Source organism: Silurus aristotelis, assembly GCF_946808225.1.
Source record: "Silurus aristotelis genome assembly, chromosome: 26".
NCBI lineage: Eukaryota > Metazoa > Chordata > Actinopteri > Siluriformes > Siluridae > Silurus > Silurus aristotelis.
This window is the reverse complement of record NC_139599.1, coordinates 82,501-95,000: the sequence shown is the minus strand read 5'-3', so window position 1 is coordinate 95,000 and position 12,500 is coordinate 82,501. Positions and strand designations below refer to the sequence as shown.

The 12,500-nt window shown below is 42.9% G+C and overlaps 2 protein-coding genes across 15 annotated transcripts in view; one reads left to right on the top strand and one right to left on the bottom strand.

Annotated features, from left to right (window-relative positions):
- LOC310720185 (zona pellucida sperm-binding protein 3-like) overlaps positions 1 to 3,814 on the top strand; it is a 3,951-nt gene extending 137 nt beyond the window's left edge. Inside the window, exons 1-11 of one of the 2 annotated variants that reach the window (XM_083530586.1) lie at positions 1 to 429; positions 637 to 752; positions 1,942 to 2,045; positions 2,118 to 2,286; positions 2,390 to 2,507; positions 2,585 to 2,661; positions 2,812 to 2,936; positions 3,054 to 3,203; positions 3,281 to 3,337; positions 3,459 to 3,566; positions 3,670 to 3,814. The exon at positions 1 to 429 is cut by the window's left edge and continues 137 nt beyond it. In XM_083530586.1, the coding sequence (XP_083386712.1) occupies positions 67 to 429; positions 637 to 752; positions 1,942 to 2,045; positions 2,118 to 2,286; positions 2,390 to 2,507; positions 2,585 to 2,661; positions 2,812 to 2,936; positions 3,054 to 3,203; positions 3,281 to 3,337; positions 3,459 to 3,566; positions 3,670 to 3,677 (1,395 nt within the window). In that variant the 5' untranslated portion in view covers positions 1 to 66 and the 3' untranslated portion in view covers positions 3,678 to 3,814. Of the gene's footprint in view, positions 430 to 636; positions 753 to 1,941; positions 2,046 to 2,117; positions 2,287 to 2,389; positions 2,508 to 2,584; positions 2,662 to 2,748; positions 2,937 to 3,053; positions 3,204 to 3,280; positions 3,338 to 3,458; positions 3,567 to 3,669 lie in introns of both variants that reach the window. The other variant, XM_083530585.1, reaches the window with a different exon arrangement.
- Positions 3,803 to 12,500, bottom strand: part of arhgef15a (Rho guanine nucleotide exchange factor (GEF) 15) — a 12,071-nt gene continuing 3,373 nt past the window's right edge. For 5 of the 13 annotated variants that reach the window (XM_083530574.1, XM_083530566.1, XM_083530573.1 and 2 more), the window contains 14 exons: positions 12,499 to 12,500; positions 11,788 to 11,833; positions 11,384 to 11,481; positions 9,956 to 10,107; positions 9,558 to 9,718; positions 9,315 to 9,467; positions 8,939 to 9,068; positions 5,623 to 5,697; positions 5,370 to 5,462; positions 5,112 to 5,263; positions 4,878 to 5,036; positions 4,702 to 4,787; positions 4,476 to 4,580; positions 3,803 to 4,357 (listed from right to left, as the gene is read on the bottom strand). The exon at positions 12,499 to 12,500 is cut by the window's right edge. In XM_083530574.1, the coding sequence (XP_083386700.1) occupies positions 4,161 to 4,357; positions 4,476 to 4,580; positions 4,702 to 4,787; positions 4,878 to 5,036; positions 5,112 to 5,263; positions 5,370 to 5,462; positions 5,623 to 5,697; positions 8,939 to 9,068; positions 9,315 to 9,467; positions 9,558 to 9,718; positions 9,956 to 10,107; positions 11,384 to 11,481; positions 11,788 to 11,833; positions 12,499 to 12,500 (1,609 nt within the window). In that variant the 3' untranslated portion in view covers positions 3,803 to 4,160. The remainder of the gene's footprint in view (positions 4,358 to 4,475; positions 4,581 to 4,701; positions 4,788 to 4,877; positions 5,037 to 5,111; positions 5,264 to 5,369; positions 5,463 to 5,622; positions 5,698 to 8,938; positions 9,069 to 9,314; positions 9,468 to 9,557; positions 9,719 to 9,955; positions 10,108 to 11,383; positions 11,482 to 11,787; positions 11,834 to 12,498) is intronic. The other 8 variants (XM_083530571.1, XM_083530565.1, XM_083530564.1 and 5 more) reach the window with 4 other exon arrangements.

Sequence of the window (12,500 nt, the reverse complement as noted above, 5' to 3'; positions counted from 1 at the left end):
ATAAAGCAAGCAGAGCTTCAGGAAGGTTATCTTTAGTTTATCTGCTGAATTAAAGGAGTTTCACTGATGGGTTCAGACGGAGAGTTGAGGATGATGCTGTGTGTATTGTGTGTGCAGTTTGGAGGGATTTTGATGAATGTTGCAAGAGATGCTGAAGCTCATCGTGACTTTAATTCTCTGGTAGAAGAGCATGTGTCTGAGACAGAACCTCTGAAATCCACCAGAAATCGTGATGTTCCTCTCAGAACAGTTTCCGTGACCTGCAGTGCCTCTGCCATGGAGGTGCATGTTAAAGCTGATCTGTTTAACCTCGGAAGTCCTGTTAATCCTGAACATCTAACTATAGGAGAGCACTGTGGAGTGACCAAGGTCTTGTCTGAAGATTTCATCATCCACACTGCTTTAACTGACTGTGACACACACTACTGGGTAAAACACACACACACACACACACACACACACACACACACACACACACACACACACACACACTATTATGTAATGATGTGGAAACTGTACATTTGTCACAGTGCCCATAACTGGTTGTGATCATGATCTTTGGCTTTGCTGTGATTTTTACTTTGTTAATAGCAGAAGCTTTAAACTTAATCACATCACCCCCTGTTTTGTGTCCAGCTGACGGCCAATACCCTCATTTACACTAACGTCCTTGTGTATTCTCCTGTTCCATCTGTCCATGGTGTGATCAGGCAGGAGAAGACTTCTGTCCCTGTGGAATGTGTTTACAGAAGGTATGGGAATGGTTTTGGAAATATTTTTAAAATATTCTCACGTTATTCTACTGTTTTATCAGTGACGTTCAGGTGTAAATAATTTCTGCTGAAAGCTGAAATCAACCTGTGCAGAACCTAATCACAATAAAGTCTCTAAAATCCCTGTATTTCTCCATCTGTGTACTTTATCCCCTCGTGTTCTCTTCTGCACACTGCTGTGCCACATGACTGAGAACTGCATGAATGTGAAGGTGTTCCTATTAAAGTGGCTTCTGTGTGTATGTTTTGTGTGAATTCTGACAGCTGCATATTCACTGTTCTCAGTGTTTTTGTGACGTTTTACTGTCTGCCAGACAGAAGAACGACTCCAGAGGCCAGTAGAATTCCTCAAACTAATCTAATCTAAAGAGTGTTTGTATCGCAGCTCAGTAAGTCTCAGGGTCAACTGGTGGAATTCGACCTGATGGAAATAAGTCTGCTTTTTTAAATAACCTGTTTAATGGAGTTATCATGTCATAAAACCTCCTGAAGTTTAAAAAAAAAAAAAAAAAAAGCTTAAGTGATGTGTAAGTTGACCCTTTAATACAGACTTAAACACCTTCCTTTAGTGACACCCTAACCCTTGTTTAGTTTTTTTATATGTACTTTAAAGTACATCAACACGGGATTCAATAATCATCTTTGCTATTACACATTCAGCCACAAGTCACCGTCAGTAGAATACAATCATAATAAAAGCACATGGAAATTAAACGGTTGTTAATCAGTCCTACTTCTTCAAATCATTTTTATATGCTGGCAAAATTTTTTTTCTTCATTTCTCCCTTACTATGCAGTCTCCCCAACATGCTCTTGTACAAAGCCATTTCAATCTTCCCATCAATCCAATCTTTCAAGTCTGTGGTTTTGGGGAATTTCCAATTGTGTAAAATCCTCCTGGCAGCTGTAATACAACCAATCTTAATTAAACACATCTTTTCTATGTTGGGTATCACTGATTTATCTCCCAGAAGTCATAATCGTGGTTCCACAGGTATGTTAGATCCCATCCACTCTTTATTACTCGCAGAATTTAACACCAAAATGGGTGAACTAAGGAACATTCCCAAATCATCTGTAAATAAGTACCCTCTTCTTCCTTACATTTCCAGCATAGATTATTTACCTCACTGGTTAGTTAACTAACGTGTGTGTGTGTGTGTTTCAGGAGGTTTGGTGTTGACAGTGTCTTGGTTGTCCCCACATGGCTCCCTCACCTGAGTGCGCACTCTGCTGAACACTCCTTACACTTCACTCTGCATCTGATGACCAGTGAGTGAAATGCATGAGTTTGTTTATAGTAAACAACTGTTCATTACATAATTTTCTGTTTTGTGTGTGCAGCTGATTGGCAGGCAGTGCGAGGAGGTGTGTACTACCTGGGGGACCTGATCAACATGGAGGTGTCTGTGTTTGCACCTGCGCTGGAGCTGCGAGTGTTTGTTCAAGATTGTGTTGCTACGGCAACCAGTTATGTGAATTCAGTCCCCAGATACAAGTTTATACAAAACGGGTCAGAAAGACACACACACACACACACACACACACACACACACACACACACACACACACACACGCGCTTGCTTACTTACTTAACCTCCACCCCCCACCCCCAGCTGTTTTATAGACGGACAGCAGACGAGCTCCAAGGCTCACTTTCTTCCCAGAACTCGGTCTGATAAACTACATCTTCAGCTCCACAGCTTTATCTTCAGGCAGGTGTACAGTACTCAGGTACGCCTTCAATACACATCCGCACGCACCCTCACTCTAGTGTTTAGTGTTTTTACTGTGTTTGTTCCATTTCCCAGATCTTTATTAGCTGCAGCCTGAAGGCTAATCTCCAGAGTTCCTCTTCCAGCAGAGCATGTTCCTACATCCAGGGAAGGTTCTGAATTTATATACAGTCACACAAAGTTTAAAGACACCATGAAACAGCTGTGTGTGTGTGTGTGTGTGTGTGTGTGTGTGTTAGTTGGAGGTCAGCAGATGGAGATCACTCAGTGTGTGAAAGTTGTCACATGTCTGATATCTTTAGACAGCAGCAAAACAATGTTGAGCGACAACACACACAGGATGGTTCTGTGCAAATGAAATCTGAAGAACCAGTGGGTAGAACCTCTGGATCCATGTGGAAGACCTCGAAAGATGCTGCAACACACGGTGTGCTGGACGAACATTCATTTACCTAAACATCCACAATGACCTGTGTGTGTGTGTACAAGCTTCTCGGTGCTGCAGTGTGTGTGTGTGTGTGTGTGTGTGTGCGTGCGCGCGCAGGCTCCTCCGTATTGCAGCAGGAGGTGCGTGTTGGCCCTCTGTCTCTCTCACCCTGGAGCAGTGAGATGTCACCCCCTACAGTGTTGGAGAAACATGTCACTGGTGTTCTGAAGCTGTCTCGCACACTACAGGCAAATACCTCCAAAGCAGGTGTGTAAATTTTTAAACAGAAAGTAACTGAGCATTTTTTCCTTCTGGCTCTTTAAGCCTTTAAACTGCTGTAACAGGTTTGGAGAATGAGCTCTTTGAGGAGAAAGCTGTAAGCAGCGTGAACACAGAGAAAGGTATATCCTGTACACCTGGCAGGGTTGCCAGCTCCTCTGTTATCCAAGTATTTGAGCTGTGTTTAATTTACTCAGATATATTCTAATTGCGTGAGTGTCTTTTACATGACCATTAAACCAGAGTTCTTGGTCGCACCCACTCCTGAGCTCCACCTCATTATGACTCCACTGATGTTTACTACACCAGAATCCTTCAACACCATGTTCCAAACAAATTCAACAGCAGCAGGTAAAGTGCGTTTCCTCTCTGTCTGAATGTCCTAACCACAGTCCTCAGTGTGTGTGTGGGGTGACTCGAGATGTGATTTCTTTTTGTTCCTGATGCTAATGAGATTCCTGAAGGGGTGGAGTCATGGAGCACAGTGGGTGTGGCTGATGTAGGCGGTGTTTGGACAACACTCTCCACACCATGCGAGTTTAAACACAACAGCACTGTGATGTAACACATACTTTGAAAAATAAACCTTTCAGACTGAAGCAATGTGTCTTTATTTTCACACACACACACACACACACACACACACTTGCTCACTCACACTTGACAGATTGAATTTCACAAAGTTCATTTCCATTTATCCATAATTTTACTTACAATACTACAATAATGTGTACGAGAAGCTTCAGTGTACCACATCCACTCTCTGAGCTCTGATTGGCTGACACGGTCCTCTAGGCTGTGATTAGTGGATTATTATTATTTTTGGAAGGTAGTGGTAGAGTTTGGAGCATCTGATTATGTAGTTGTGTTTCTGCTCTTTCTTGTATATTGTGATTGGCTGCTTAAGGTGAACTTGGTGTTTGTAATCCCCTCCAACAGTAAAGCTTACTTTGAAAGGCTGTGATTGGCTGTGGTTGGCTGGAGTGAGCCAGTGTTTGCAGTGCTGCGATTGGCTGCCTGCGAGATTCGGTATTGTTCGCGGAGGTTGCGGCGACGCTGGTGCTCATTAGTGACCTCCATCACGACGTTGTGAGGAAACCAACCGGTCGTCTGATCCGAGAGCCGAATCCCCTCCCACCAACCTACACCATCACAATAATGAATAAGGCGAAAGCAACAAAAAACACTAAAATACACAATATACACACACACACACACAAAAACAGTGCACACACACACACCACTAAACATCTCACGTACCCTCCTTTGTTTTGCGTATAACATTGATTATATCAGAAGGTTCTAGGCTGAGTTCATCAGCCTGTTTTGCAACATATTGCTGGATGCACTGGACCTGTGGGCAGTCTGAGAGAGAGACACACACACACACACACACACACACACACAAAACAACTGAAATCAGACTTGAATATATAAATGTTGTTACTGAGCTGTGTGTGTGTGTGTGTGTGTGTCTAAAGCTCACCCCAATCATCATACACTCTTTCTTCCTTACTCTCGGGTCTGCTAGTGACAGACGGAAATGCTGCCATCCACCGGTGCAGGTCTGATCTACAAGAAAGAACAATAGCTGAGTGTTCATTTGTATATGTAGGAGTGTGTGTGTGTGTGTGTGTGTTTGTGTGTGCACGTGTGTCATACTCTGTGTTAGCCTTTAGTACACGCTCACAAACATTGCCCTGGTGGTTCTCCAGCAGTATTAAACAGAAGGTGTGGTCTAACTGAGTCCCTCCCTCCAGGGGCTGGACCTGAACCAGAGAGCGGTGGGCGTGGTCAAGAACCTGGAAGCAATTTACACTGCTGAGAGAGAAAAAAGATTGAAGAAAAAGCATGTTATATTTACTATTGTATTTTGGAGTGTGTGTGCGAACGTACCTCCTGCGTGTTATGATGATAATGTCAGTGAAGAGGAAGATGTAAATTGGGCTGAAACGGAAGCGGAAGCTGAACATTGATCCTCCTTTAATGAGCTCATGCAGCTCACCCTGTTTCTCCAGACATCGTGTTCGAGACACCAGAGGGATCGCCTGCAGTATTATGGGATGGACAGCGTCACTGGGTAATAAAGGATCGGAAGACTGCAGAGAGAGAGAGTGTGTGTGTATGTATATACACATGCATGTTGTTTAGTACCTTGAGTTTGTCGAACTGCAGTATAGTGGCAATGTGTATGAGCTCCTCCATCTGCTTCATCTGGCCTACCTGTGTATTTGCCTCTTTGATCATCTACAGAGACACACACACACACACACACACACACACACAACTAACAGAAAGCATGAACACTCTTGTATGTGCACCACGTGGATAAACTGTGTGTTCTGTGTGTGTGTGTGTGTGTGTGTGTGTGTGTGTGTGTGTGTGTGTGTGTGTGTGTGTGTAAAACCTCATTCACTGTAGTTAGAGCTCTACAGGCTGTTTTTTCCTCTTTTGAACCCTCCACTGTGTTCTTCAGAATGCTCTACAATTAAACACACACAAACACACATAAAAAACATAATCTGCACTGGGGGTTCACAACAATGTTCAGTGTTTGCTCTGTGTGTGTGTGTGTGTGTGTGTGTGTGTGTGTGTCAGAGGTGGGAAGTAACTCGAGAAGTTTCTCCTTCACCATGGTCTCCACCGGCTTCATCAGGGACAAACTTACACTTATAAAGAACTTATTAATTTTTATCTCTACATTATCTGTGTAAAGCTGCTCTGAGACAATGTTCATTGTTAAAAGTGCAACACAAATAAACATGAATTAAATTGAATTGAAAAGTAATGAAATACAAATACTTTGTTACTGTACACAAGTAGGTTTTTCTGTAAAGTAAGTTTATTTTACTTCAATATTTATTTTGAAAACTTTTGACAAGCATCCAGGTGTCCAAGCATCTAGGCTACTCAGAACACATCTCTGTTATGCTAATTCCAGCATACAGACCGTTTGTCAGAAGCTTTAAAGAGTTCCTGAAACAGATGAAATCCTGGCCAGAAGGAGCTACTTCTGCTCTTCAAGACTGTTTTGAGTGCACTGACTGGAACATGTTCAGGGAGGCTGCAACCAATGGCGATTCCAACTTGGAGGAGTACACATCATCAGTGACCAGCTACATCAGCAAGTGCATTGATGACATGACCATCTCCAAGACCATCACTACATGCCCCAACCAGAAGCCGTGGATGACAGTGCATGCACTGCTAAAACAAAGAGACTCTGCTTTCAGAACAGGGGACAAGATAGCCTTAAGAACAGAAAGGGCCAAACTGTCCTGTGTTATCAGAGAGGCGAAGCGCGCACATACAAAGAGAATCTACGACCACTTCCAGTGTCCAAGGACAGTGGAGACACCTGGCGCATGTGGCAGGGCATCCAGGCGATCACGAACTACAAGACATCACCTGCTTATGACCATGATGCCTCCATCCCAGATGCATTGAACAACTTCTACGACCGGTTTGAGGTACAGAACAACATGGAGGCGAGGAAGACCATCCCTCCTCCCACTGACCAGGTGCTCCGTCTAACCACAGCTAAAGTGAGGAAAACTCTATGCAGAGTTAACCCATGGAAGTCTGCTGGACCTGACAACATTCCTGACAGAGTGCTCAGGGAATGTACATAACAACTAGCAGATGTCTTCACTGACATCTTCAACATCTCCCTGAGCAGTAACGTTGTTCCCACGTGAATCAAGACAACGACCATCATCCCCGTGCAGAAGTCGTTTACAGTCTCCTGCCTCAATGACTATTGTCCCATCGCACTCACACCCATCATGATGAAGTGCTTCGAGAGGCTCGTCATGAGGCACATCAAGACACAGCTTCCAAACTCACTGGACCCCATGCAGTTTGCGTATCATCCAAACCATTCCATGGATGATGCCATCTTCATGACCCTTCTTTTGGCCCTCACCCACCTGGACAACAAGGACACGTATATACAAATGATGTTCATAGACTTCAGTTTAGAATTCAACACAATCATCCCTCAGCACCTGATTGAGAAGTTGAGCCTACTGGGACTGAACACCTCCCTCTGCAACTGGATCCTGGACTTCCTGACTGGGAGACCTCAGTCAGTCCGGATCAGAAACAGCATCTCCAGCACCACCACACTGAGAACTGGGGCACCTCAGGGCCGTGTGCTCAGTCCACTGCTGTTCACTCTGCTGACTCATGACTGTGTAGCAATGCACAGCTCAAATCACATTATCACATTCACACATGACACAACCGTGGTGGCATGAGCAAGAACGACAAGTCAGCATACAGAGAGGAGGTGCAACGGTTAACAGCTTGGTGTGGAGCAACAACCTGTCTCTGAACGTTGTTAAAATGAAAGAGATGGTTGTGGACTTCAGGAGAGCACAGAGCAACCATTCTTCACGGATCATCAATGGATCCTCTGTGAAGATCGTCAAGAGCACCAAATACCTTGGTGTTTATTCGGCGGACAACCTCACCTGGTCACTCAACACCAGCTCCATCACCAAGAGCCCAGCAGCGTCTTTACACACACACACACACACACCCCACACACACCCTGCACACACACCCCTCTCGCACACACCCCTCACACACACACACACACACACACCTGTCACACACACCCCTTACACACACCCTTCACCCTCCTGCTATCAGGAAAGCAGTTCCAAAGCATTTTCCCCACAAGCTATTAGGCTCTTCAACGCAGAAATTAAATCCTTGAATGCAACACACGTTTAATAACAATGTCTTTTCTTTGCTCAGATATTAAAAATAATTAAATAAGCTTTAAAATACTTTTTAATCAGTAAACATTTGTTTACTAACCAAACAGCACCAAAATCCACCATGATTCACATAATTTACCGTCTGGGGTCAACAAACGCACTGACGCATTTTTTTTGTTTTGCCTTTTTTTCCTCATAACGATGAAACTAACATAAATTACTGTCTTTTTTTGTTGTGCAGATAAGAACAATACATCATTCAGATCTGTAAAAGGATCTACTTTTATTTTGTGTTTACTCATAATAATAACAAAACACTGTACCTTTGTAAAATAAAGAAAACAGACAGAGGGCGGTCTCTGTCATCTCTCTTCACAGACACACAAATAAAACAATCTGAATCTCAGTGAATATTTGCCTCACAGACATAAATATATGTATAGAAAACTCAAAAAGTCTACTATGAAATAAATCAATTCACATAGAATACTAAATATTCTCTGATTCTGTAAAATCTGTATGTAAGTTAGAAGAGGTGCAGTTTCTCCGGGATCACCTCAATAACTGTCCGTGTGGAAACATAGCAAAGGTTCCGTTTGGTGTCCTGATTATGTGCGTAATTTAAAACACCATAATTACTTTAAAACAGCTACAAGAATATTTTGTCTTCATGCTATAAGTTGAGTTTGGTTTCACAAATAATAAACATGCATTTGCATAAAGCATCAATATTTGTCCATGTCCATGTTGATTAGAGTATTAAACATTTCAAAGTATTAATTTAAGGTACATTTAGTTTTTACTGAAGTTCATGTTAGAGCCCAAACTTCTTTACATTCACTCGAGTAGAAATGTGCAGTCAGAACTTCAACTTTTACCAGTATCTTTTTTAAACATGAGTGTCTAAACTTCTACTTAAATTAACCATGTGTGTACTTTTGCCACCTCTGGTGTGTGTGTGTTTGTGTGTGTGTATGTGTGTGTATGTGTATATACCTGTATCAGGATCTTGATGCGTGTTATCCTCTGAAATGGCAGCAGCATGAAGGAGGTAAACGGCAGCCGATTACAAAGAGGAGATTGTTCTAAACGCCTCATAACTGTGTGGAATACACGGTTACCCTGCCTACACACACACACACACACACACACACACACACACACACACACACACACACACACACACACACACCACCTCATTACTTTGTTATACATGCATTTACACTGCTTACATACATAACAAATGTGTACAGCACAAAAAAATGGAAGTGTGAAATACTGTGCAAGATAATGGACACTCTGTGTGTGTGTGTGTGTGTGTGTGTGTGTGTGTGTGTGTGTGTGTGTGTGTGTGTGTGTGTGTGAGTTGTACATTAGCTTGCAGTAAGTCTTCTCCTGATACACCTGGTTCCTGACATACTCCACGTACACAGAAAAGTGTGTATGCGCATGGTTGTAGATGATGTCACACACATCAGAGATGAGAACATCCTTATCCACATGATCCAGCAGATCCTGCAGGAACCTGTGTGTGTGTGTGTGTGAGAGTGTGTGTGTTTTGGTTAATACTTATTAAAGAGTTAAAGGAAATGATAATGATAATTACAGCACTGACCTTTGGCTGACCTCGTGCACCTGCAGGGTGTTGGAGAAAAGGGACTTCTTGTCGTGGATGATGAGCGTGTCGTCCAGCTCCCGTGACCCCAGAAAGTGATTTTTGAGCACATTGAGTGAGTGGAAATAAGACGCTTCCGAAGTCACAACCTCAAACATGCACTAAAGGTCAAAGTTCAGAGAGAAGTTTAGAAGTCAGTGCTGAAATCAATGGCAAACACATTTACATCTTTTCTGTATTTCGCAAACATCAGTCCAGAGTTCTGACATCCAAATCAGCAGCCTTCTGAGGTTTACAGAACACAACACGGCGTTGATCTTTAAACTGCAACACTGTCACAGAGATCAGCCCTACAATAAGAGTCGTACACACTCACTGTGTCTCTCTCTGTGTCTCACCTCTTGTCTCTGTCTCTCTCTGTAGGACAGTGTGTTTAATACTCCACTCTGCTTCACTGCTTCAAGATGCTGCCACAGTGTGACCTCCCCCCGCAACACACACTCACTCACACTCCTCCTGTGGGGGGCAGAGCTCACACACTGCAGCAACTCTGTACACACACACACACACACACACACACACACACACACACACACACACACACACACACACAAATTAAACCTACCTACAGTTTATTCATAAAGTTTGCAGTCTATGGAGAAACTAATTCAAACTAATTTTATTTCTCTTGAATTTATACTCAGTTCCCCGTAATGACAAAGTGAAAACAGTTTGAACTTTTATTGACTGTTGAAAATGAGCTCAGGTGACTCGTAATTCTATTAATTGCTGAGATGTTTCTACACCTTGACAGAAGTCTACCTGTCAAAAAGATGTGTTAATTGGACATGATTTGGAAAGACACACACTTCTTTGTAGAAGGCATCAAAGCTGACAATGCAGATCACAGCAAAAACCAAGCCATGATGTCAAAGGAACTGTGGGACAGCAAAGTATCAGATCTGGGGAAGGCTACAAAACACTAATGTTGCACTGAAGACAACCATCGCTGCAACCCTCCATGTTCTGGGCTTTATGGCAGTGTCTAGACGGAGGCTTCTCCTAAGTGCAAACCGACTATGAGGAACAAGATTGTCTGCTCTGATGAGACCAAGATTGAACTGTTTGACCTCAATACTAAATGTTATGTCTGGAGGAGACCATAACTTGAACAAAACCATTCCACAGTGAAGCATGGTGGTGGCATCATCGTGCTGTGGGTTTGTTTTTCTGCAGAAGTGGCTGGGTGACTGGTCAGGGTTGAGGAAAAGCTGAATGGAGTAAAGTACGGAGATCTCCTCAACAAAAACCTGTTCCACAGTGCTCAGGACCTCAGACTGGGCTGAAGGTTCACCTTCCTACATGATAACGACCCTAAACACACAGTCAGGACAACACAGGAGAGGATTAAGGATGAATGTGAATGTTCTGGACTGACCCAGCCAGAGCCCTGACCTGAACCATATTGGACATCTCTGGAGAAACCTGAAAGTTGCTTCTACCAAAACTCCTCATCCAACCTGCCCCAGCTCGAGAAGATTTCCCCTGAAGAATGGCAGAAAATCCCCCAATCCAGGTGTGTAAAGCTTCTTGTGTCAAACCCAAAAAGCATCTTATGGACATGTGATATTTCAGTTTTTTTTTATTTGAACACATTTCTAGAATTCTGTTTTCACTGTGATTATGGGGAACTGAGTGTAGCTTCCTGAGAAAAAACCCAATGTGAATGATTGTAGAATCAGACTGTAACATAACAACAGTGAAAAAAGTGAAGGGTACATCACTCTGTGGGTGTGTAATTAATGACTGTACTTCAAAATGATCACCTTCTCCACCATAATCACCTTCTCCACAATGCTCACCTTCTCCACCATGGTCACTGCCACCATCACCATCGCAGCTCACCTGAGTCTGATCACCGTTCCTGAGGTAGAGGGAAATAGAGAAACTGTAAGTTGTGTTGTGTAGCAGTGTTATTTAGCAGTGTTGTGCAGCAGTGTTGTGTAGTTGTGTTGTGTAGCTTTTTGTAGCAGTGTTGTGATGTGTAGCTGTGTTGTGTATCTGTGTTGTTTAGCAGTGTTGTGTAGTTGCGTTGTGTAGCTGTGTTGTGCAGCAGTGTTGTGTAGTTGTGTAGCTGTGTTGTGTTGCTGTGTTATGTAGTTGTATTGTGTAGCTGTACTGTGTGGATGTGTTGTGTTGCTGTGTTGTGTGTTGTGTTGTGCAGTCTTACTCTTTTTTTTCTTTAGCCTCAATGTTTCTGCCTTGTTTCTGGTCTCCTGCAAAAGAAATATTCATATTAATGATTAAAAGCTCTCTCTCTCTCTCTCTCTCTCTCTCTCTCTCTCTCTCTCTCTCTCTCTCTCTCTCTCTCTCTCTCTCTCTGTCTTTCTCTCTCTCTCTGTCTCTTCTGAGGTGATGGTTAGAGCTCTAATATCTGCTAGGCTCAGGGTGGAGTTCGCATATTTTAAACTAACAAATAATCTGGATGGTTTTGTTCCTGGGCACTGAATGATGTCTTGTGCACACTGGACCAGGATCATCAACTAATTCTAAATGTGTGATGTTTTAATTTGTGTGTCCTCGTTTAATCCAAGCGGCGTTTTTAATGGGTGCATGAGCAGGTTTTGTATTTGTTGCATTTATTTATTTAAATTTTTAAGTTTTTTCTTTTTGAGCATGTTATCGATAGTATGGGTACTAAGGTGAAATGTTAACTAAGTGAAAAAATAGAAAAATAAAGGTGTCTTAAAAGTACTCTGTCTCTCTATCCGTGTCTCTCTCTCTGTCTCTCTCTATCTTTCTCTGCCTATGTCTCTCTCTCTATCTCTCCCTCTCTTTGTCGCTCTCTCTCTTTGTCTCTCTCTCTTTCTGTATCTTTCTCTCTCTCCCTCCCTCTCTGCCTGTCTAAAACGTTCCCCCACCCCATCTTACTTGTTTTTACCT